The following is a 25,308-nucleotide window of genomic DNA, read 5'->3' on the forward strand; positions in this document are numbered from 1 at the left end:
AAGTGCTGATTCTCTGTCTGTTACTTTAGATGAAAAAGATTTGGTTAAAAAGAACTCAATGGAGCTCTAGGAGGAGATTCAGGTGATAAGGGGGGGGGGGGGGGGGTTACCTTGTTGCTGATTGGCTAATGGTTACACAAGACAAAACATCGTTATGACATCATAAAGTGGCCAAAATCTGATCAGCTCATTTTCAGACAGGTTTTTATAGAAATGGATCCAAAAGAGAGAGAATCTTTGTTCCTGAAACTTTCAGAGTCTCTTTCCACAGAGGGGACACATGTTGATGTAGAAGAGACATGAAGAAGAGAGGACACATGTTGATGTGGAAGAGACATGAAGAAGAGGGGACACATGTTGATGTAGAAGAGACATGAAGAAGAGGGGACACATGTTGATGTAGAAGAGAAATGAAGAAGAGGGGACACATGTTGATGTAGAAGAGGGGACACATGTTGATGTAGAAGAGACATGAAGAAGAGGGGACACATGTTGATGTAGAAGAGACATGAAGAAGAGGGGACACATGTTGATGTAGCGGAGACATGAAGAAGAGGGGACACATGCTGATGTAGAGGAGACATGAAGAAGAGGGGACACGTGTTGATGTAGAAGAGACATGAAGAAGAGGGGATACATGTTGATGTAGAAGAGACATGAGGAAGAGGGGACACATGTTGATGTAGAAGAGGGGACACATGTTGATGTAGAAGAGACATGAAGAAGAGGGGACACATGTTGATGTAGAAGAGACATGAAGAAGAGGGGACACATGTTGATGTAGAAGAGGGGACACATGTTGATGTAGAAGAGACATGAAGAAGAGGGGACACATGTTGATGTAAAAGAGACATGGAGAAGAGGGGACACATGTTGATGTAGAAGAGACATGAAGAAGAGGGGACACATGTTGATGTAGAAGAGGGGACACATGTTGATGTAGAAGAGACATGAAGAAGAGGGGACACATGTTGATGTAGAAGAGACATGAAGAAGAGGGGACACATGTTGAAGTAGAAGAGACATGAAGAAGAGGGGACACATGTTGAAGTAGAAGAGACATGAAGAAGAGGGGACACATGTTGATGTAGAAGAGACATGAAGAAGAGGGGACACATGTTGATGTAGAAGAGACATGAAGAAGAGGGGACACATGTTGAAGTAGAAGAGACATGAAGAAGAGGGGACACATGTTGAAGTAGAAGAGACATGAAGAAGAGGGGACACATGTTGATGTAGAAGAGGGGACACATGTTGATGTAGAAGAGACATGAAGAAGAGGGGACACATGTTGATGTAAAAGAGACATGGAGAAGAGGGGACACATGTTGATGTAGAAGAGACATGAAGAAGAGGGGACACATGTTGATGTAGAAGAGGGGACACATGTTGATGTAGAAGAGACATGAAGAAGAGGGGACACATGTTGATGTAGAAGAGACATGAAGAAGAGGGGACACATGTTGAAGTAGAAGAGACATGAAGAAGAGGAGACACATGTTGAAGTAGAAGACACATGATAGGTGACCTTCTTTTGAACCAGGATAAGAAATGAATTCAAATGAGCATGTATAAATATGTGGGACATATAGATATTAAATATATTTGTTTTTATGTATTAGATGTATTTTTTATTTCGATATGAGATATGTTTACCGTGCGTTGGCTTCACATCCGGGACTTCCTGCTGCTTCTCCTTCTTCTTCTTGAACTTCATCACCCTGGATTTCTCCTTCAGAGGATCCAGCCCTGCACTTTTGTACAAAGATTTCTTAAACAAGCTCTGGTTAGCGTAGTATATCGGGGCGTCGTATCTGAAGACAGCGACTCCGGGGTGAGTTTGAAGGCCGCGGTACGACGAAACATCCTCGTAATATTCCCGGTTCGATGCCCGGCCGAGTTTCAGGACCTTTGCCTGTTGAGTTCTGGCCAGAACGCAGAGAGCCGACACCAGAACGCCCACCAGGAGACCCAGCTCGGTGTTCACCAGAGCAGACGTGGCCATGGTGATGAGCCAGGTGGAGGTGTCCACGCGGTTAACCCTCCACATGCTGGGGATGTCCAGGAACTTCCTTAAAGCGCCGCGGAGATTCACCAGGATGATGACAGCTAACACACACCTGAGAGGGAGGAGGAGAGGGAAGAGGAGGCAAGGAGACACACAGGAAGGTTAGAGAATCACTGAATCAAGGGGGGACAAGATCTCATTAAAGGTCTCCAAAAACTCGAAATCTTTGTATCTACCGTAATTTTCGGACTATAAGCCGCGCCTTTTTTCCCATTTTTCGACGCTGAGGCTTATATAACGGTGCGGCTAATCTATGGATTGTTACAGCTAACGGCCACTAGGGGACCTCCTAAATCTATGGATTTTACAGGTTACAGTCCACCCCCTTTAACTCTATGAGCTCTATGGCCGGTCCGCGGACCCCCACCTTTAAGCGGCGGGCTCCAGCAGGAAAAGCTGGAGGCCGGAAAAGAGTGAGACAGGTAGCGCGCAAAAGCAAAAGTGGAACCGAGAGTGGTACGAGAGACAGAACGAGAGCAAGACAGACAGACATTACGAGAGCGAGACAGTTTGTCCCCGTACCACTGGTTGAAAACCACTGCTGTAGATCACTGCCGGTACGTGCGCTGGGAGCGCACCGTTTAAGTTTGAAAGTTGAAAAGAATGTGTGTCTGAAACGCTATGTGATACAGTACAGTTTACACAGCACATGTTCTGTAGCTACTATTGCACTAAATGCTAACACTTGAATACGTTATGCAAATATGCAACTTGTTTGTTGAAATGTTAATAAATGGGAGCTTCCTCAAACAGCCATCTCTTTCCCGACAATCCCCTCTGTGCACGAACCCTTACATATGGTAATGAAACATTAAAACACCTGCGGCTTATAGTCCAGTGCGGCTTATATATGTACACATCATTCAATTCAGCTGCTGCGGCTTATATTCAGGTGCGCTTTATAGTCCGGAAATTACGGTAGTCAGAATGTGTCTCTACTCCTGATATTAGACATGATAACTTCAGAAGTAACACTGCAGTGAGATATCAGGTCTTGTTTTTAGACAAAGTATCACCTTGTTCAGTCAAAACATCGTATTTTGAGTTGGATCTCAGATGAAACTTGTTTCTTTTCACATATTTATTGAAAATCACCAACTAACATCAGAACACGGAACACTTTTAAGCATTTGCCTCTTATAATGTAACACAACATCTCCTGATTCTGGTGAAATATAGTTCAGAATGAGTTCTCCGTCTGATTACAAGATGTGATTTATCTAAATACCCCGTCTTAGTTCAACAGATCTTACCAAGCTCATTTCCACTTGTTCTAAAGGCAGATTTTTGAACTTATTTCAAGTGAAAACAACTTGTTTTCACTCGTTTTTGGAGCAACATTTTTTCCAGTGTATTATACTATTTTTAGGCATATATTATAGCTCTCAGATATTTAAGAAGCATGGCTTTAAGTGTTTTGCTCAAAATACCAAACAGATCATGCATACTTTCAGCTCCGTATTTTGAGATGTGGGTACGGAGAAAAAGAGAGAGGGTTTTATTTCCTGACACTTTGGAGTCTCCTGACACACCGGGGACACACCGGGGACACACCGGGGAGGACACACCGGGGAGGACACACCGGGGAGGACACACCGGGGAGGACACACCGGGGACACACCGGGGAGGACACACCGGGGACACACCGGGGAGGACACACCGGGGACACACCGGGGACACACCGGGGAGGACACACCGGGGACACACCGGGGAGGACACATAGTGGATAGGGGTCATTTAACGTTTCCAATAAGGAACATGCAGCTCTATTGAAGCTGCCAGGTCTTCCTGCCTCGCTATGCTCTCACTGCTGTGTTCACTGACTACTGCTACGTTCATGTTCCTGCTGCTGTGTTTCATGTTGCTGCTGCTTGCCTGCCCCACCAACACCCCAGCTTCCAGCTCCACCCCAGCTTCCACCCCAGCTTCCAGCTTCCACCCCAGCTTCCAGCTTCCACCCCAGCTTCCAGCTTCCACCCCAGCTTCCAGCTTCCACCCCAGCTTCCACCCCAGCTTCCAGCTTCCACCCCAGCTTCCACCCCAGCTTCCAGCTTCCACCCCAGCTTCCAGCTTCCACCCCAGCTCCCAGCTCCACCCCGGCTCCACCCCGGCTTCCACCCCGGCTTCCACCCCAGCTCCACCCCAGCTCCACCCCAGCTTCCACCCCAGCTCCACCCCAGCTCCACCCCAGCTTCCACCCCAGCTCCACCCCAGCTCCACCCCGGCTTCCACCCCAGCTCCACCCCAGCTCCACCCCGGCTCCACCCCGGCTTCCACCCCAGCTCCACCCCGGCTTCCACCCCAGCTCCACCCCAGCTCCACCCCAGCTCCACCCCAGCTCCACCCCAGCTTCTGCCACCAGCCTGTTTGGAAAATGTGAGAAGTAGAAAGTACAGGTATTTGTGTTCAACATGTAAGAAGTAGAAAGTACAGGTATTTGTGTTCAACATGTAAGAAGTAGAGAGTACAGGTATTTGAGTTCAACATGTAAGAAGTAGAAAGTACAGGTATTTGTGTTCAACATGTAAGAAGTAGAGAGTACAGGTATTTGTGTTCAACATGTAAGAAGTAGAAAGTACAGGTATTTGTGTTCAACATGTAAGAAGTAGAGAGTACAGGTATTTGTGTTCAACATGTAAGAAGTAGAGAGTACAGGTATTTGTGTTCAACATGTAAGAACCAGCACCTTACCGTGGTAGAGAGGTTTGTGTGCCCTGATGAACCTGGGGGCTGTGTTGTCTGGAACCTTGTGTTCCTGGTAGGGTCTCCCATGGCAAATTGGTCTCAGGCAAGGGGCCAGACTAAGATTGGTTCAAAAGACCTCATGAAAGACGACACACGAAGTGAGGATACCCGGCCCGGAGGAAGCAAGGGGTCCCCTTCTGGAGCCAGGCCCAGAAGGAGGACTCGTCGGCGAGCGTCTGGTGGCCGGGCTTGCCACGGAGCCCGGCCGGGCACAGCCCGAAAAGGCAACGTGGGCAACACCTCCGCTTCTCCGTCCCGCGGGCCCACCACCTACGGGAAACAGCAATGGGGTCGGGTGCGCTGCCAGAAGGGTGGCAGTGAAGGCAGAGGGTCTCGACGGACCAGACCCGGGCGACAGAAGCTGGCTTTGGGGACGTGGAACGTCACCTCTCTGGGGGGGAAGGAGTCGGAGCTTGTGCGGGAGGTGGAGCGTTACCAGTTGGATCTGGTTGGGCTCACCTCTACGCACAGCGTCGGCTCTGGAACCTTACTTCTGGATAGGGGTTGGACTCTATTCTTCTCCGGAGTTGCTCAAGGTGTGAGGCGCCGGGCGGGTGTGGGGATACTCACAAGTCCCCGGTTGGGTGCTTCGTTGTTGGAGTCTACCCCAGTGGACGAGAGGGTTGCCTCCCTACGCCTGCGGGTTATGGGGGGGAAAACTCTGACTGTTGTGTGTGCTTATGCACCCAACAGCAGTTCAGAGTATACGGCCTTCTTGGAGACCCTGGAAAGAGTCCTGTATGGGGCTCCTGAAGGGGACTCTTTAATCTTGCTGGGAGACTTCAACGCACATGTGGGCAATGATGGAGACACTTGGAGGGGAGTGATTGGGAGGAACGGCCCCCCTGATCTGAACCGGAGTGGTGGTTTGTTACTGGACTTCTGTGCTAGTCATGGATTGGCCATAACAAACACCATGTTCGAACATAAGGATGCTCATAAGTGTACGTGGTACCAGAGCACCCTAGGCAGAAGGTCCATGATCGATTTGGTTATCGTATCATCGGACCTGAGGCCGTATGTTTTGGACACTCGGGTAAAGAGAGGGGCGGAGTTGTCAACTGATCACCATCTGGTGGTGAGTTGGGTCGAGTGGCGGGGGAAGCCTTTGGATAGACCTGGTAAGCCCAAACGTGTAGTTCGGGTGAACTGGGAACGTCTGGAGGAGGCCCAAGTTCAGGAGGCCTTCAACTCACACCTCCGGCGGAGCTTTTCGGGCATTCCTGTGGAGGTTGGGGACATTGAACCAGAGTGGTCGGTGTTCAAAGCCTCTATTGCCGAAGCCGCGGCGGGGAGCTGTGGTCTCAAGGTCCTAGGTGCCTCAAGGGGCGGTAACCCTCGAACCTCCTGGTGGACACCGGTGGTCAGGGAAGCCGTCCGACTGAAGAAGGAGGCCTTCAGGGATTTGTTATCCCGGGGGACTCCCGAGGCAGTTGCAAGGTACCGACAGGCCCGAAGGGCAGCAGCCTCAGCCGTGGCCGAGGCAAAGCAGCGGGTGTGGGAGAAGTTCGGAGAAGACATGGAAAAAGACTTTCGGGCGGCACCAAAGTTGTTCTGGAAAACTGTCCGACACCTCAGGAGGGGGAAGCAGGGAACCATCCAAGCTGTGTACAGTAAGGATGGGACGTTGTTGACCTCAACTGATGGAGTGTTAGGGCGTTGGAAGGAGCACTTTGAGGAACTCCTGAACCCGACAACTCCGCCCTCTATGTTAGAGGCAGAGCTGGAGTATGAAGGGGGATCGACACCAATCTCCCGGGGGGAGGTCACTGAGGTCGTCAAACAACTTCACAGTGGCAAAGCCCCGGGGGTGGATGAGATCCGCCCAGAAATGCTGAAGGCTCTGGGTGTTGAGGGACTGTCATGGTTGACACGTCTCATCAACGTTGCGTGGAAGTCGGAAACAGTACCGAAGGAGTGGCAGACCGGAGTGGTGGTTCCCCTTTTCAAAAAGGGGGATCAGAGGGTGTGTGCCAATTACCGAGGCATCACACTACTCAGCCTCCCCGGGAAAGTTTACTCTAAGGTACTCGAAAGGAGGGTCAGGCCGATTGTCGAACCTCAGATTGAGGAGGAACAATGCGGATTCCGTCCTGGTCGTGGAACGACGGATCAGCTTTTTACTCTCGCAAGGATCCTGGAGGGTGCCTGGGAGTATGCTTATCCAGTCTACATGTGTTTTGTAGACTTGGAGAAGGCATATGACCGGGTTCCAAGGGAGTCACTGTGGGAGGTGCTGCGGGAGTATGGGGTGACGGGGTCTCTACTCAGGGCCATCCAATCTCTGTACTCCCAAAGCGAGAGCTGTGTCCGGGTCCTCGGCAGTAAGTCGGACCCATTTCAGGTGAGGGTTGGCCTCCGCCAGGGCTGCGCTTTGTCACCAATCCTGTTTGTAATATACATGGATCGGATTTCGAGGCGTAGTCGTGGGGGAGGGGGTCTGCAGTTCGGTGGACTAAGGATTGCACCACTGCTTTTTGCAGATGATGTGGTTCTGATGGCTTCATCGGTCTGCGACCTTCAGCACTCACTGGATCGGTTCGCAACCGAGTGTGAAGCGGCTGGGATGAGGATCAGCACCTCCAAATCTGAGGCCATGGTTCTCAGCAGGAAACCGATGGACTGTCCACTCCAAGTAGGGAATGAGTCCTTACCCCAAGTGAAGGAGTTCAAGTATCTCGGGGTCTTGTTCTCGAGTGAGGGAACAATGGAGCGTGAGATGGGTCGGAGAATCGGAGCAGCGGGAGCGGTACTGCAGTCTCTTTACCGCACCGTTGTGACGAAAAGGGAGCTGAGCCAAAAGGCAAAGCTCTCTGTCTACCGGGCCATTTTCGTTCCTACCCTCACCTATGGTCATGAAGGATGGGTCATGACCGAAAGAACGAGATCGCGGGTACAAGCGGCCGAGATGGGTTTTCTCCGCAGGGTGGCTGGTGTCTCCCTTAGGGATAAGGTGAGAAGTTCGGTCATCCGGGAGGGACTCGGAGTTGAACCGCTCCTCCTTCGCGTCGAAAGGAGCCAGTTGAGGTGGTTCGGGCACCTAGTTAGGATGCCACCTGGGCGCCTCCCTAGGGAGGTGTTCCAGGCACGTCCAGCTGGGAAGAGACCAAGGGGTAGACCTAGAACCAGATGGAGGGATTATATCTCTTCTCTGGCCTGGGAGCGCCTTGGGATCCCCCAGTCAGAGCTGGTTGATGTGGCCAGGGAAAAGAAAGTTTGGGGCTCTCTGCTGGAACTGCTACCTCCGCGACCCGACCACGGATAAGCGGGAGAAGATGGATGGATGGATGGATGTAAGAAGTAGAAAGTACAGGTATTTGTGTTCAACATGTAAGAAGTAGAAAGTACAGGTATTTGAGTTCAACATGTAAGAAGTAGAAAGTACAGGTATTTGTGTTCAACATGTGAGAAGTAGAAAGTACAGGTATTTGTGTTCAACATGTAAGAAGTAGAAAGTACAGGTATTTGTGTTCAACATGTAAGAAGTAGAAAGTACAGGTATTTGAGTTCAACATGTAAGAAGTAGAAAGTACAGGTATTTGTGTTCAACATGTAAGAAGTAGAAAGTACAGGTATTTGAGTTCAACATGTAAGAAGTAGAAAGTACAGGTATTTGTGTTCAACATGTAAGAAGTAGAAAGTACAGGTATTTGTGTTCAACATGTAAGAAGTAGAAAGTACAGGTATTTGAGTTCAACATGTAAGAAGTAGAAAGTACAGGTATTTGAGTTCAACATGTAAGAAGTAGAAAGTACAGGTATTTGTGTTCAACATGTAAGAAGTAGAAAGTACAGGTATTTGTGTTCAACATGTAAGAAGTAGAAAGTACAGGTATTTGAGTTCAACATGTAAGAAGTAGAAAGTACAGGTATTTGAGTTCAACATGTAAGAAGTAGAAAGTACAGGTATTTGAGTTCAACATGTAAGAAGTGGCATGTGGCGCAGAATAGTGCCTTGGTGCATTGGTGTTGGGATCAGGGGGGCACAGGTTCAAACCCCACTGCAGTCAGCATGTCGTTGTGTCCCTGAGACACTTCACCCCAAGTTGCTCCTGTGGGGATTGCCCACAGTATTGAGTATGTAAGTCTCTTTGGATAAAAGCAAGTGACATGTAATGTAAAAAAGTCAAAGTAAAAAGTCATCAGAAAAATAAGTAGTGGAGTAAAGTACTGGTACCAGAGAAATGTACTTAAGTACAGTAACAAAGTATTTTGTACTCCACTACTTCCAACCTATGTGGATAATAAACAATGATGAAACATAGCCGTGATTTCGGCTCAGAGCAACACGGGGAAAGTGTTGTTGAAGCTTCTCTAATGTCAGCATTAGCCCTGAACCACAGGTTATCTGTATGTATCCAAGCCTACCCTTTAAACCTTTTTATGGTAAAGCAGATAAGAACAAAGCAAATGAAGGTTCCGCTGTTCCCATTATCTAGAAGTAAAAACAACCTTGAACCAACTGCAACAAGTCGATAATATCCTGCTATATACTGTGTCAAAAGAAACCCTTCAATAGTTTATACATTTTTTATTATCCCGATCATCTATATATTTGTCTTACTCTAATGCTGGTTTATTTCAATTTCTAGATGTTTTTATTTTAGAATTGTTTATTTCTACTCTTTTCATTTGTTATTATGTGCAATGCCTTGTTTTGTTTTATGCTTCTGCAACAATTTTTTTTTTTTCCCAATTCGGGATCAATAAAGTACGTCTTATCTTATCTTATAACCCTATTGATGATAGCCTGCTGGTCGTCTTTCCATTATTCATACAATTCATTAGTTATTACATGGCTTAGTTGAATACTCGATTCTGATTGGTCAATTCAGAACACGTGACACGTTGTTAATCCAGAACAGACAGACCGCTGTCAAGAACTTATTGACCGTTGTTAAGAACTTATTGACCGTTGTTAAGGACTTATTGACCGTTGCTAAGGACTTATTGACCGTTGTTAAGGACTTATGGACCGTTGTTAAGGACTTATTGACCGTTGTTAAGGACTTATGGACCGTTGTTAAGGACGCTCACATCTGCAGAAAGAAGTCCGGTCCATTGAACTGTATACAGTTTGGAACTGGGACAAGAAAACAGCGGAGAAGTAACGGGGCAGAAACCCTCCTTTTCACGGTCCAGACATAGACATCAAACGGCCACACATATTCAGTGTTCAGTTCCTTTGGCGTTAGGGCAGGGATATCTAGATACTTCCCAAGGTTTGACATCATGAATTGTGCAACTTTTAAAGAAAGCAGCGAGGTTTTTTCTTAGCGGATGCATGTCATTTTAAATAAATAATAGCGTACTATTTTTTAAATCAATAAAAACATTTTCTTAATCTATAAAAGCATTTTGTAATAAGCGGGATAATGCACAGCAGGGATGGGGAACCTTTTTCCACTCAAGGGCCATTTCAATGTTTTGAACATCCTCAGAGGGCCGTACAAATGATTGACCTCTGCTTAAAAAAACTAAAATCACAGCCCATTCATTTGGCCTCTCTTTCAAAAAGCAACGTCTCAATCCAGATATCTCACCATGACTCGCGCATGCATTCACGTGCACGGTGTGGCATGACCACCACAGCAGAAAGATACGGACACAAGACGTGTGCAAATGTATTTAGTTTCCTATCCATATGGACGTGATTTAAGTTGGGAGCGGTCCTCACCTCCTCTAGGGGGGTCCGGGGGCTTGCTCTTCCGGGAAGATTAGTTTTTTAAATGTTGAAGTTAAAAGCATCAATCTGGTGCACTTTGAGAGCAACATGAAGAGATCTGTGGATACATCTCTCAACACCCAGATGAAACACAACTGTAAGCAGATGTTCTTTTTCTTTATGGATATTTTACAAATCACTCCCCTTTCAAACTGTATTCTTGTTTATTAACAACTTTTATTTACTTCATATTAGTATTTTATACTTGTTTACTTTATTCTCTTCTGTTTCTATAACTATAATGATCATTAGGGCCGGGACTTTAACGCGTTAATTAAGATTAATTAATTACACAAACATTAACGCGTTAAAAAAAATTAACACATTTTAATCGCACTTATTAAGCAATTCAAATTACCTCTGTGTGACGGCACACTTTATTGACATCTTTTCACTGTTCTCAGGTCAAATATTTATATGTGATTAAAAATGCGATTAATTTCGATTAATTAATTACAAAACCTCTAATTAATCAGATGAATTTTTTTAATCGAGTCCCGGCCCTAATGATCATATAAAGATGTGCCTTTACCTCACTGGTTGGAGAAAAAGCTTCTTATATTCGTTAGCATAGCTAGCTAACCAGATGCTAATAACAACAAAGTTATTGACTGTATGATCAGTATGACAGATGAACAGATCGCCACTGGGCTTTCAACTAAAGACACAGCCACGCAGAAACTGCTGCATGTGTACAGCTCCTTATGGGTACGTTCTGGTGCTCTCCGTTAGAACTGCACCCCTATCAGACGAGACATATACCACGTGATGACACTTTAGGCTTGTGTTGTGTTCAAGGACCCTGACCTTGGCCAGGAAAAACAGGCACTCACTTTTTTAATTATTTTGCGGTCTAAATTTCTTTAATCTTTTTTTTTCCGTGTGTTTATAAATTACCTCGAGGGCCGTATCAAATGCTCTCGCGGAGGGGGGGGGAGGTTCCCCACCTCTGGTGTACAGCAAAAGAACAGTCGACAGGCTGATCAGGAGCCCGAAGCGGATCTGGATCTGCATGAAGGGTGTAGGTGACCTTTAACTGATCGTTTGCTTACTTCTGCAGGGAGTAGAAGAGCGGTGCGATGACCAGCAGCACCAGCAGGAGGACGAGGGCGCTGATGATCCCTGAGATCTGCGTCTGGCATCCGGTCGACTCCTTCACCAGCGTCTTGGTCAGCGCTGCGCTGGTGGTGAAACAGCGGAAGAACGACGGCAGGATGTTGCAGAAACCAATGGCGTACATCTCCTGGTTGGCGTCCACCGTGTAGCCGTGCTTCTTGGCGAACATCTCGGACAGAGAGACGGTGATGGCGAATCCTACGATGGCGATGGAGAAAGCATCGACGGCCACATTCGGGATCAGAGACCAAAGAGGCATCTGAGGAGGGAGGAAACCAGTGGGGATCGTACCAGCAACTCCAGAACCTGTCAGGGGTCAGACGTTACACTCACAACATTAGAGAACAAGAGGAATCAATAAACACAGAGACGGGTAGAGTTAGAGGTGGGAAGTAGTGGAGTACAAATACTTTGTTACTGTACTTAAGTACATGTTTCTGGTATCAGTATTTTCTGACCACTTTTTACTTCTACTTCTTACATTTTGAACACAAATACCTGTACTTTCTACTTCTTACATGTTGAACACAAATACCTGTACTTTCTACTTCTTACATGTTGAACACAAATACCTGTACTTTCTACTTCTTACATGTTGAACTCAAATACCTGTACTTTCTACTTCTTACATGTTGAACACAAATACCTGTACTTTCTACTTCTTACATGTTGAACACAAATACCTGTACTTTCTACTTCTTACATGTTGAACACAAATACCTGTACTTTCTACTTCTTACATGTTGAACACAAATACCTGTACTTTCTACTTCTTACATGTTGAACACAAATACCTGAACTTTCTACTTCTTACATGTTGAACACAAATACCTGTACTTTCTACTTCTTACATGTTGAACTCAAATACCTGTACTTTCTACTTCTTACATGTTGAACTCAAATACCTGTACTTTCTACTTCTTACATGTTGAACACAAATACCTGTACTTTCTACTTCTTACATGTTGAACTCAAATACCTGTACTTTCTACTTCTTACATGTTGAACTCAAATACCTGTACTTTCTACTTCTTACATGTTGAACTCAAATACCTGTACTTTCTACTTCTTACATGTTGAACTCAAATACCTGTACTTTCTACTTCTTACATGTTGAACACAAATACCTGTACTTTCTACTTCTTACATGTTGAACTCAAATACCTGTACTTTCTACTTCTTACATGTTGAACCCAAATACCTGTACTTTCTACTTCTTACATGTTGAATACAAATACCTGTACTTTCTACTTCTCACATTTTCCATTTGCCATGATTGGTCGTGCTTTTTACAGTACCTCGGCTTCCACAGATGAAATTTGTTTATGTATTTATTGTCAAAGCATTTAATACATTCATTGCTATCGGGATGTTAAGAGCATTCCATGGAATATAACAACAAGTGTTTCTGAAATAAATTACATACTCTACCGTTAAGTACATTTCATAGCGTTCTTTACTTTGACTTGAGTAAAGAAGTTTAGTCAGTACTTCTACTTTCACCAGAGTATATTTAAACACGAGTATCTGTACTTCTACTTGAGTAAAGGATGTGTGGTCGTAGAAATAGATGGCCCTTTTTCCAGAAACTAAATAGCACGGCTTAAAACACATGATTATATAAAACAGATTCTACAAACCGTAGTCGATGTTGAAGTTTCCAAAATGAGAAGCCAGCGTCGCTATCACCACCACGAAGAGCTCGAAGGGGATAGGAGCCTGGGTGAGGAGAAAGAAAAGAGAATAAGGTAAGATAGGATAGGATGGAGCTTTATTAATCCTTGTGGGGAAATTCAGTACCGTAATTTCCGGACTATAAGGCTCACCTGAATATAAGCCGCAGCAGCTAAATTGAATGATGTGTACATATAGAAGCCGCACTGGACTATAAGCCGCAGGTGTTTTAATGTTGCATTACCATATGTAAGGGTTCGTGCACAGAGGGGATTGTCGGGAAAGAGATGGCTGTTTGAGGAAGCTCCCATTTATTAACATTTCAACAAACAAGTTGCATATTTGCATAACGTATTCAAGTGTTAGCATTTAGTGCAATAGTATCTACAGAACATGTGCTGTGTAAACTGTACTGTATCACATAGCGTTTCAGACACACACACTTTTCAACTTTCAAACTTAAACGGTGCGCTCCCAGCACACGTACCGGCAGTGATCTACAGCAGTGGTTTTCAACCAGTGGTACGGGGACAAACTGTCTCGCTCTCGTAATGTCTGTCTGTCTTGCTCTCGTTCTGTCTCTCGTACCACTCTCGGTTCCACTTTTGCTTTTGCGCGCTACCTGTCTCACTCTTTTCCGGCCTCCAGCTTTTCCTGCTGGAGCCCGCCGCTTAAGGGTGGGGGGCGCGGACCGGCCATAGAGCCCATAGAGTTAAAGGTGGTGGACTGTAACCTGTAAAATCCATAGATTTAGGAGGTTCCCTAGTGGCCGCTAGCTGTAACAATCCATAGATTTAGGAGGTCCCCTAGTGGCCGTTAGCTGGAACAATCCATAGATTTAGGAGGTCCCCTAGTGGCCGTTAGCTGGAACAATCCATAGATTAGCCGCACCGTTATATAAGCTGCAGCGTCGAAAAATGGGAAAAAAGGCGCGGCTTATAGTCCGAAAATTACGGTAGTTTAAACAGCAACTGGGTTAGATTGAAAAACAGGACAGCACAGATTCACACAGATGAATACTATTAAGGATAACATCAAAGACAACAATTTTAAATGAGAAAAAATAACTTTTGAAATGGACAAACACATTCAGTTGAATCATATAAGCTTTCCAGTAGGTAGTGTTGCAACTTATTTTATTGAAAGGTCTCCTATCATGCTATTTTTAGGCATATATTATGGGTCTCAGACATATACAAATATATAAAAAACGTGTCTCTGAAACAGGATGGAGCTCAAACTCTCTCTCTCTCAGGTTTACCACAAGGTGACTTCCTTTTGATTTCCTGCTTCTTCACACACACTCTCTCCAGTACAGGTTAGCTCTGAGTGTTAGCATGCTAATATAAACACAGACCATATTACGTCCAGAACACGTCTCATTGTTTCTGACAGCAACGTTTCTGATTGGCCCGTGGGGGTAAAGCCCGCCCACATTTGAGTAATGTGGTCATGACGCAGCAAATCTGGATCAGCTCCGTTGTTCCCCCGTTTTTAGAGATGTGGGTACGGAGAGAGGGGTTTATTTTCTGACGCTTTGAGAGTCTCCTGAGACACCGGAGACATACCGGGGACATACCGGGGACATACGGGGGACACACGGTGATGTAGAGAAGACATCAAAAAGTGCATTTTGCATAATAGGAATCCTTTAAGGCAGTACAATTATTTGTTTATTTGTTTCTTGACAAAGGTTAAGCGTAAAATGTTTGACAAGAATGCTTTTATTTTGAAGTGCAAGTATGTGTCCTGTTATGTTTTGAAATGAACACGAGTATGTCGAGAGCATTTTCCCCGTCTTCTAGCGTTCTTGTTGGACTCTGTTTTATTAATATAAAGTAAAGACGTTCAGTTTGGACTAGACTCGCTTTGTTCTTCATTCGGAGCTTCCATTACACATGAGGTCGAGGGGTGAAGATGATGGGAGGCTGGAGCAAACCATTCACTCCAGCACTTTGCTCTGTAGCGGCCAATGGGACAGAGCTGGACCCAGATACCCTGAACAAGACAAGCCTGTTGCCCTCCTGGCTCCAACATGTTAGAACAAGCTCCCCATTGATATCAGGCGACTGCAGGCTGAATGGCTACCTGTTTCCCTTCTGCTGTGGAACCCCCCCCACAATGCATCAGTTTGGCTTAATTGAAGCGAATATACCTGCAAGCTGTTTGTGTCTTTATGGTTTATTTCACTCATCGTTAGTCGCTTTGGATTAAAGCATCAGCTAAATGAATGTAAATTAAAAACGTTAATTAATTGTCCTTTCTAGTTCATCTTGGGCTCAGACTTACTCTTCTCAGTTGAATGTTATTCCTGCTTTAGCTGAGACTAGCTGAGACTGAGATGCAGTCATTGGCAGGTTCTCACACCTTCTTTAACCAAAGCAAACAACTACCTAACCCAGACTACTCTTATCTTAATCTAAAACTAGAGAGAGAGAGTTTCAAATATGTTAATAAGAACATTTGAATCTGAATTAGATGCACTTTAAATGTAAAGGACTGTTTGGGCAGGAAGGCGGACCCAAGAGCAGTACAATATGTGAAATCAAGTAGTCTTAACCAATAGCAAGCTTCAATTGACCAAAAAGCTGACTATAATCTTGGTCAACAAAGACTAACCCGGTCTGTTTACCTTCAGCTTGGCTTTGAAGCGGTCGTTGAGCTCCTTGGTCGGTAACAGGATCATCAAACACACCAGACTGGTCACCAGGTCGCAGACGTTGGTGTTCTGCAGGTTGGAGAGCACGCTGTACCACGTTTTGAAGAGCGTGAACCAGCCCTGAGGACGAGGGATCTTCAGACCCAGAAGGTATTTGAACTGGGAGGTGAGGATGGTCAGAGACGCTCCGGTAGCAAAGCCACTGAGCAGAGAGTCTGAGAGGTAGACGGAGACGAAGCCCACCTGGAAAATACCCATCAGCACCTGGGAGAAGAGAGCATGAATAAGAGGGGGTCAAGATTCAAGGCTTTTATTGTCCTTTATACATAGCTAGTGTAGTTAGTTAGACTTTAGGGTCATTTCACTCTGTAACGAAACCTTCCTAAACAAAATTGGCCATTCGTCCAAAACCTAGATCTGTTTTTCCCTGAGTCCCCAGATTGTCCGTTCTTGCATATATTAGGGCAGTACCCGAATATCCGAATATTTGGTCGTTTGCCTACTATTCGGTTTTCAATTTCGTTTTTCGGATATTCGTTTTTTTTTCCCCCGAAATGTAAGCTATCAATAAAGGCGAATTGCGACATTCTTATACTATATTTATACTTTTTAATTTCACTGTTAAAATGTGGAAATATATACAATCTCAGCTTGGGCGCCTGACATCGCTTTCACTCACAGCGTCACAAACGTCACGCTTCACTTGGCTTCACACACCTGAAAACAAAAGGCCGAAGACTTCAGCTGTGTTTAAATTTGACGACGATGAGACGAAGGCAGTGTGCCAAATATGCAATATGAAACTGGCCTACCACGGTGGCACAACAACTATGAAAAGTCACCTGCATGCTGTAAGTAGTAGCCTAGCTGTTGTCCAGTTGCCATGATGAAGCTGCTCTATCCGCCGTTCAGACAGTAACGTTAGACATGATAGAAACGTGCACGCGGGCCGAATACTCGCTACTGGCGGCCAAATGCGGCCCGCAGGCCATTTTTTATCGGCCCTCAACTAATTCAAAAAGTATATTGAAATATGGCCCAGAAATGAGCCTTGTGCTTTTTTTATATTGTACTTCTTAAATATACATGTACAAGTATATTAAACAGCAGTGTTTCCCCTATATACAAATATGCACGCCGCTGCTAGGGGGCGCTAGCCAGGTACCCAAAAAAAAAAATTGTTTTAACTTTTTTTTAAATTATTAAAATAATAATAAGTGGCGACCCTTTTTCATTTTTGATTGTTTGTTATGTGGATTTGTAGTATTTGTGTTATTGTATGTTCGATAAAGGTTTATTTTTGCTAAACCTTGAGACGTTGCCACTGTCTGTACTGGCAGGGCCGAACTAGGTCAAATAAGATATGAATGAGCAAAAAAAATAAAAATAAGTTACATTTATTTGTTATTGGCTATGGAAGGTTATTGGTTATGTTCAAATACTTATTTAATTATTCAAATGTAAACCAATCTTTTTCATATGGGTGTTTTAGAGTTGTAACCCCTAGATCTAGTCTCTAGTAATTCTGCTCAAAGTGCACCAGATTGAAGCATTTTACTTTAAAATGTTCAATTTAAGTTTCAGTTTTTTGTAGTGTATTTGTCTTTCGTAGAGATTTTTCATTTATTCTTTATATATAAAATCTCGCCTAGGGCAGCAAATTCTCTAGAACCGGCCCTGGCACTAGGCCTCAAGAGCCTTTCTTGTGCTGACAGACACATAGAAACAAATTGGCGGGGCGCACTTCGCACGTGCACACACTAAAAAATGTCACACGCTCCGCGCTCACATTAGGCTGGGCCCACGTGCCTTAGCACCGCAGCTATGACTCCATCCTCGGGGAAACACTGAACAGCATTCATGATTTCATTACAAAAAAAAAAAAATGAGAAAGAGCCCAATAACTTATTTACATTACAAGCTTCCTATTTCCTCTTATTATAAGCAATCTCAGGCTTCCATTTTAAGGAATGAACTGCCAACATAATAAAGGAAACCGTATGGAGAGCTATGATTTAAGTGTCAAGCATACTTTAGCTACATTTCATTGATTTTACCAACTTATAACTGACCTTATGAGGCGATAAACCTCTAGTGAGCGGCCCAGCCCTTCATATATATTTTTCTGTATGTGGCCCTCGGAGAAATACGTTTAGATCCCCCTTTGTGTTTACTCAAGTGACTCAAACTGCTACTCAGGGGCGAGGCTTATCTCCATTTGCTTTAGATACCAATATGTAGTCAGCCACAGACAAAATAAACACCACTGCTGCTTTGAGCACGCTGTGAACAGTCGGGGTAAAGTCAACCGCCATCGTGTCTAGGTTCACAAGCTCTATTTAATGTCTTTAGAAAGTCGGCTAATGCAATCTTTCTTAGTACAGTAGTACGAAACCACAATTTAACATTTCGATTTTTAATGGCAAAAACAGTATTAAAAGAAAGCCGAAATACCTACTTAATGATACCTGTACCTGAACCCAAATACCTGTACTTTCTACTTCTTACATGTTGAACTCAAATACCTGTACTTTCTACTTCTTACATGTTGAACACAAATACCTGTACTTTCTACTTCTTACATGTTGAACACAAATACCTGTACTTTCTACTTCTTACATGTTGAACTCAAATACCTGTACTTTCTACTTCTTACATGTTGAACTCAAATACCTGTACTTTCTACTTCTTACATGTTGAACTCAAATACCTGTACTTTCTACTTCTTACATGTTGAACTCAAATACCTGTACTTTCTACTTCTTACATGTTGAACTCAAATACCTGTACTTTCTACTTCTTACATGTTGAACACAAATACCTGTACTTTCTACTTCTTACATGTTGAACACTAATACCTGTACTTTCTACTTCTTACATGTTGAACTCAAATACCTGTACTTTCTACTTCTTACATGTTGAACTCAAATACCTGTACTTTCTACTTCTTACATGTTGAACACAAATACCTGTACTTTCTACTTCTTACATGTTGAACACAAATACCTGTACTTTCTACTTCTTACATGTTGAACTCAAATACCTGTACTTTCTACTTCTTACATGTTGAACACAAATACCTGTACTTTCTACTTCTTACATGTTGAACTCAAATACCTGTACTTTCTACTTCTTACATGTTGAACACAAATACCTGTACTTTCTACTTCTTACATGTTGAATACAAATACCTGTACTTTCTACTTCTTACATGTTGAACTCAAATACCTGTACTTTCTACTTCTTACATGTTGAACTCAAATACCTGTACTTTCTACTTCTTACATGTTGAACTCAAATACCTGTACTTTCTACTTCTTACATGTTGAACACAAATACCTGTACTTTCTACTTCTTACATGTTGAACACAAATACCTGTACTTTCTACTTCTTACATGTTGAACACAAATACCTGTACTTTCTACTTCTTACATGTTGAACCCAAATACCTGTACTTTCTACTTCTTACATGTTGAACTCAAATACCTGTACTTTCTACTTCTTACATGTTGAACTCAAATACCTGTACTTTCTACTTCTCTCATTTTCCAAACAGGCTGGTTCCTTTAGTCTGAATGTGTGTTTGGTGGCGTGATCATTATTTTTTAGAGTCATTGCGTGGCTATTGATTTGAACACGATCCGTGTATCCATCATTTCCTGGTCTTCTCTAAAGAAGAGGGACCAATGAAAACGTTGTCATGTTGCCGTTGGTCACCATGGAAACATTCATCAGCTAACAATGACATTATTGTTCTATTAATATAAAGGGAGGTCAGGTACTCTTTAAAACAGCTGCTAGTTATGGGTACTTTTTACTGAAGTACATTTCAAAGCCTCTTTACTTTGACTTGAGTTAAGAAGTTTAATCAGTACTTCTACTTTCACCAGAGTATTTTAAAACACGAGTATCTGTACTTCTACTTGAGTAAAGGATGTGTGTACTTTTGCCTCTCTGGAAGCAGCATTACCTGATAAACTCCAGCTGTGAAAGTAACTGTAGCTCCGACGGTGATAGCATAGCAGCTTCTGTCACAATCCATCCCAAAGCTGCTATTTCCCAGCACGATGGAGCTGTCGTTGCTACTTAAGATGCTGTTTTCTGGGAGGTATCCAGCCAACGCTAACTCCCTATCAACGACTTGACCCACGAGCAAACACAGGACCCCGAAGATCCCCACCGAAATGTGTCTGGAAGTGCCTAAAAGTGCGTAGATGATGGAGGCGAAAAAGGACGTATAAAGACCATAAATGGGGTCCTGACTGGCCAATAGGGAGTAAGCTATGGACTGAGGGACCAATAGGATTCCTACAATGAGTCCAGACATGACGTCGCCCAGAATCCATTCTTTCAGCTGGTAGCGAGGCAGCCATTTTACAATCGGGACGAAACCCAGTATTTTGGATTTAGCTTTCTTTGGAGTGCACGAGCAGTTCTTTTTGAGTCGGTTTGACACGACGGTTTGCCAGCTTTTGGGTTCTTCCTGGACTCTCTGGAGAATGAGAGGATGCTGCTGATCGCTCTCAGCTCCATCTTCTGCTGTCGGACAGAAGTCATCAGCATCTGTCATGATCGAGCCCTTATCTGAGGGATTTAAAGGAGAGAGAAGTTCATTTTAGCATTTTGTAGATTGTGAAGAAAAGGTAGAATTGCAAGGGTTCCCCCCACAAAAAAAGAAATTGGGATTTCCCCCGTTGGATTTCTCTTTACTGCAGAAAATAAACAAACAAACTTTTAGTTCAGCAGGATAATCTCCACAGCACTTTATGATCTCTGAAGCAAAAAGCTAACTTCAGGCTATAAAGGAACTACAGCACGGTCACATGACTTCACGTGACCACCGCTAAGCTAAAGGAGGCTAATGTTGGGCTATAAAGGAACTACAGCACGGTCACATGACTTCACGTGACCACCGCTAAGCTAAAGGTGGCTAATGTTGGGCTATAAAGGAACTACAGCACGGTCACATGACTTCACGTCACCACCGCTAAGCTAAAGGAGGCTAATGTTGGGCTATAAAGGAACTACAGCACGGTCACATGACTTCACGTCACCACCGCTAAGCTAAAGGTGGCTAATGTTGGGCTATAAAGGAACTACAGCACGGTCACATGACTTCACGTCACCACCGCTAAGCTAAAGGAGGCTAATGTTGGGCTATAAAGGAACTACAGCACGGTCACATGACTTCACATCACCACCGCTAAGCTAAAGGCGGCTAATGTTGGGCTATAAAGGAACTACAGCACGGTCACATGACTTCACGTCACCACCGCTAAGCTAAAGGAGGCTAATGTTGGGCTAAAGGAACTACAGCACGGTCACATGACTTCACGTCACCACCGCTAAGCTAAAGGAGGCTAATGTTGGGCTAAAGGAACTACAGCACGGTCACATGACTTCACGTCACCACCGCTAAGCTAAAGGTGGCTAATGTTGGGCTATAAAGGAACTACAGCACGGTCACATGACTTCACCTCACCACCGCTAAGCTAAAGGAGGCTAATGTTGGGCTATAAAGGAACTTCAGCACGGTCACATGACTTCACCTCACCACCGCTAAGCTAAAGGAGGCTAATGTTGGGCTATAAAGGAACTTCAGCACGGTCACATGACTTCACCTCACCACCGCTAAGCTAAAGGAGGCTAATGTTGGCCGTGATAGCGCTTAGTCGTCTCATGTAAACACGCAACCACAGTTTTTTAATTCACCAGTGGGGTATTTACTGACGTATTTTATGTCGTAGAACAAAACGTTCAAATATCTCTCTTAATTTCAGGCTTTTTAACCACAAACACACAAAAAATACCGTTGTCTTTCAAGACAAGGGAACTGGAAGTGCTAAAAATGCTGAGTCTTTAACAGCAAATAGATCTATACATCTCTTAATATGTGCAATAAAACCACGTATGACCCTTCACATGCAGAGTGAGGTGGAAGGTGAGCAGGAGCAGATATCAGATGTCGGGTCATTGAGTGTCGGCATATTTCTGACATTTAGCTGAGGCAGATAAATTCTCCTTCCTCTTGAAGTTGCATCACAATAGAGATATGAACACTTTCCCTCATGCATACACTCCAGTTTACCCATTAGTGTGACCCCTTAGACTGAATAATAACTGATAATCACCAGCACTGATATCTTCCAAACCAAGGGCAACGTTAACAACCCAGGAAATATGATAGGTGACTATCTCTGTACAGCCTTGACAAACAGAGGTCAAAAGGCTTGAGATACTTGTGACTTTGTGAATTTACCATTTAATGTTCTCATATGTTAAAAAGAGAATGTATGTAGTTAGCTTTGTTTGCAGCAGGTAAACAATTCTAGATAAAAAACAGGAACTATTTTGATTGAAAAGTACGTTTTAGGGCTAGTTTCCTGCTGTTTAAACAACATCAAAAGGACAATATTAACATGTAAGTGTTGGAGGAAGTATTCAGGTCCTTCAATCTGAAGTACTCTTACCATGTGGTAAAAATAAGTAAAAAATACTGCATTGAAAACTAAATGTAACCTAGTGAGTAAAAATTGAAAAATGTACCTAAATAATTCAATGTAAAAGTACAGAAAACAGAAAAGTTTCAAATAAAAAACCAAATAAATAATGTACATAAAAAAATATAAAAAAAACACCCAAAAATACGTTCTAAATCAGGGGTGTCAAACTCAAGGCCCGGGGCCAAATCCAGCCTGCGACTTCATTTTATGTGGCCCCACAAGAGCTTGCAAATAATATAATACGTTTATTATATGGTTGAGTGCCACTTTACAGTATATCTATATATGTTCATTTTAATTAATTTCTTATTTTATTTTTTATCTTTCATTTATCCTTAATTTTATTAATCTGTGTGAATCTGCTGTCCTGTTTTTCAATTTCACCCTGTTGCTGTTAAACTACTGAATTTCCGCACGGGGATTAATAAAGGTCCATCTTATCTTATCTTATTTTACAGAAGCACATTGTACATAAACTACATGTCCCACAATGCATCTCATTTTGTGACATGCACTGAAGAGACTTGCAATTATTTGCCCTAGACTTCTGCTTTCAGACGTAGTTAATTATGAAGTTATTACTATCCAATAATAATCCAATGCAGAGGCAATAATATAATATAATACATTATTTCATATATATTATGTATTTATATATGTATTTATATATATATATATATATATATATATACTTACAACCGGCCCTTTGAGTGCAACCATAATGCTAATGTGGCCCATGATGAAATTGAGTTTGACACCCCTGTTCTAAATAAATAAAAACTAAAATGTGTACAAAAAAGTGCCAATTAATTATCTTTCAATCTGTTAATTGATTAATCGTCCTTTTCTTGAATAAAGAGCTGACTTAATTAACAAACAAATCATACTTTTTAATGGAAAAATCGGAATTATTACCTAGTAAGCTTTGTAGTGGAGTAGCTGGGTAGAAGTAAAAAGGGGAATTTTAAATTAAATACTCAAGTAAAGTTCCTCAAATGTGCAGTACTACTTCTCTGTTTCATTGAACCACTTTTACTCAAGTACAAGATCTGAGTACTTCTACTTTTACTCAAGTACATGAACTGAGTACTTCTACTTTTACTCAAGTACAAGACCTGAGTATTTCAACTTTTACTCAAGTACAAGATCTGAGTACTTCTACTTTTACTCAAGTAAAAGATCTGAGTACTTCTACTTTTACTCAAGTTTGAGATGAGAGTACTTCTACTTTTACTCAAGAACAAGACCTGAGTAGTTCTACTTTTACTCAAGAACAAGAAGAGAGTACTTCTACTTTTACTCAAGTACAGAATCTGAGTACTTCAACTTTTACTCAAGTACAAGATCTGAGTACTTCTACTTTTACTCAAGTACAAGACCTGAGTACTTCTACTTTTACTCAAGTACAAGATGAGAGTACTTCTTCACCTCTGAAAACAGGAACCCCTGCTGAGAAGACACGTGGCACTTTCTCAAAATAATAACGTTAATAGGATTACAGTGACGTTACGACTGGTAGTGTGTAGTGGTGTTCATGGGATTACTGAGTATACAGGGTATTTAAATGCAGCTGTATTAGGGAAGCGTATATGCAAAAGTCAGAGATGTTATTAAGTGTTTACTAACTAGTTAAAACACGGCTGTTATAGTAGTTACTTTGTCAAATATATTTATAAATCGCCGGTTGTTTCCGACGTTTCCTTATGAATGAATGGACACCTTTGTAAACAAGTTTTCAACGTGGACACCAGTCTGAAACCAGAGCCAACCAAAGTGAATTTAACATGACATTCTGCTGTTTTTCTAAAAACAACAAGAGTAACTATTTAAATGTGTTGGTGTGTGAAGTTACTGACCTGAGCTCCAGTCAGTGAGCGGCGGTTTAAGAGGTCGTGATCAGGTTCAGGTCAGGGATGTCTTCTCACAGCCGAGAATCATTCCGCCTCAAATTCATCTTACACCGGAGCGCCGTGCGTCATGACGTCATGGAACCTCACGTGACCCACTGGGACAGAGATGGTCTATTTGAGAAGATGCATCCATTTGAAGCAAAAACATAATATTTAAAATACATTGAATATTAACATAATTATAATAACAGGTAATAAATACCAAGTAACACATAACTTTGTGATGAATAAAACACTTAAAACCAACAGAGGTCTATCAACAATTACAAGCTGAATTAAAAAGGTGAATCTTGAATTAGCCAACAAATAATACAAAATAAAATAAACACAAAATAATAATAATAATAATAATAATAATAATAATAATAATAATAATAATGATAATGAAAGGTATTAAATACGAACTAACACATACATTTTGTATTGGTGAAGACACTTAAAACCAGTCAATAAACACAGGACTCAAGCACTAAAACAATAATTACAAATACATTAAATAAAAATTAAATAAGATAAACACATACAAAGTACAATACAATTACAATAATACAAATACAATAATAAAATAATTATAATTATAATAATAGCAATAATATAAGGAAATCAATACCAAGTAAAAAATACATTTGTGAAACACACTTAAAACAAAACACAGGACTGAATAAAACATTTAAAAAACATACAAATACAATGCAATTTAAAATTAGAATAAAAAAAATTACAGATTAAAATAAGAATGAAAAAAATAATACAACTATAATAAATACAATTAAATTACAAGCCACATTTAAAAGGGTGAGTCTTGAGTCTTGAGCACGTAGCTGTCCTCCCATTTCCATCTGAAGCTCCAATTACTCATAAAACTCCTCTTACAGTTGGTGTCTGGGTTTCCAGGCTTAGTGAGCGCT

At 42.6% G+C, this 25,308-nt stretch overlaps 1 protein-coding gene across 1 annotated transcript in view; it reads right to left on the bottom strand.

Moving 5' to 3' along the window:
- Nucleotides 1–24,456, bottom strand: part of slc26a2 (solute carrier family 26 member 2) — a 28,701-nt gene extending 4,245 nt beyond the window's left edge. The window contains exons 1-6 of the mRNA XM_079670833.1: nt 24,347–24,456; nt 19,958–20,571; nt 15,960–16,250; nt 13,294–13,372; nt 11,590–11,959; nt 1,657–2,120 (exon numbers count right to left, since the gene is read on the bottom strand). Of these exons, the coding sequence (XP_079526959.1) occupies nt 1,657–2,120; nt 11,590–11,959; nt 13,294–13,372; nt 15,960–16,250; nt 19,958–20,557 (1,804 nt within the window). The 5' untranslated portion in view covers nt 20,558–20,571; nt 24,347–24,456. The remainder of the gene's footprint in view (nt 1–1,656; nt 2,121–11,589; nt 11,960–13,293; nt 13,373–15,959; nt 16,251–19,957; nt 20,572–24,346) is intronic.
- Nucleotides 24,457–25,308: the final 852 nt, after the last annotated feature.

This window comes from Notothenia rossii (genome assembly GCF_949606895.1).
Source record: "Notothenia rossii genome assembly, chromosome: 3".
Lineage (NCBI taxonomy): Eukaryota > Metazoa > Chordata > Actinopteri > Perciformes > Nototheniidae > Notothenia > Notothenia rossii.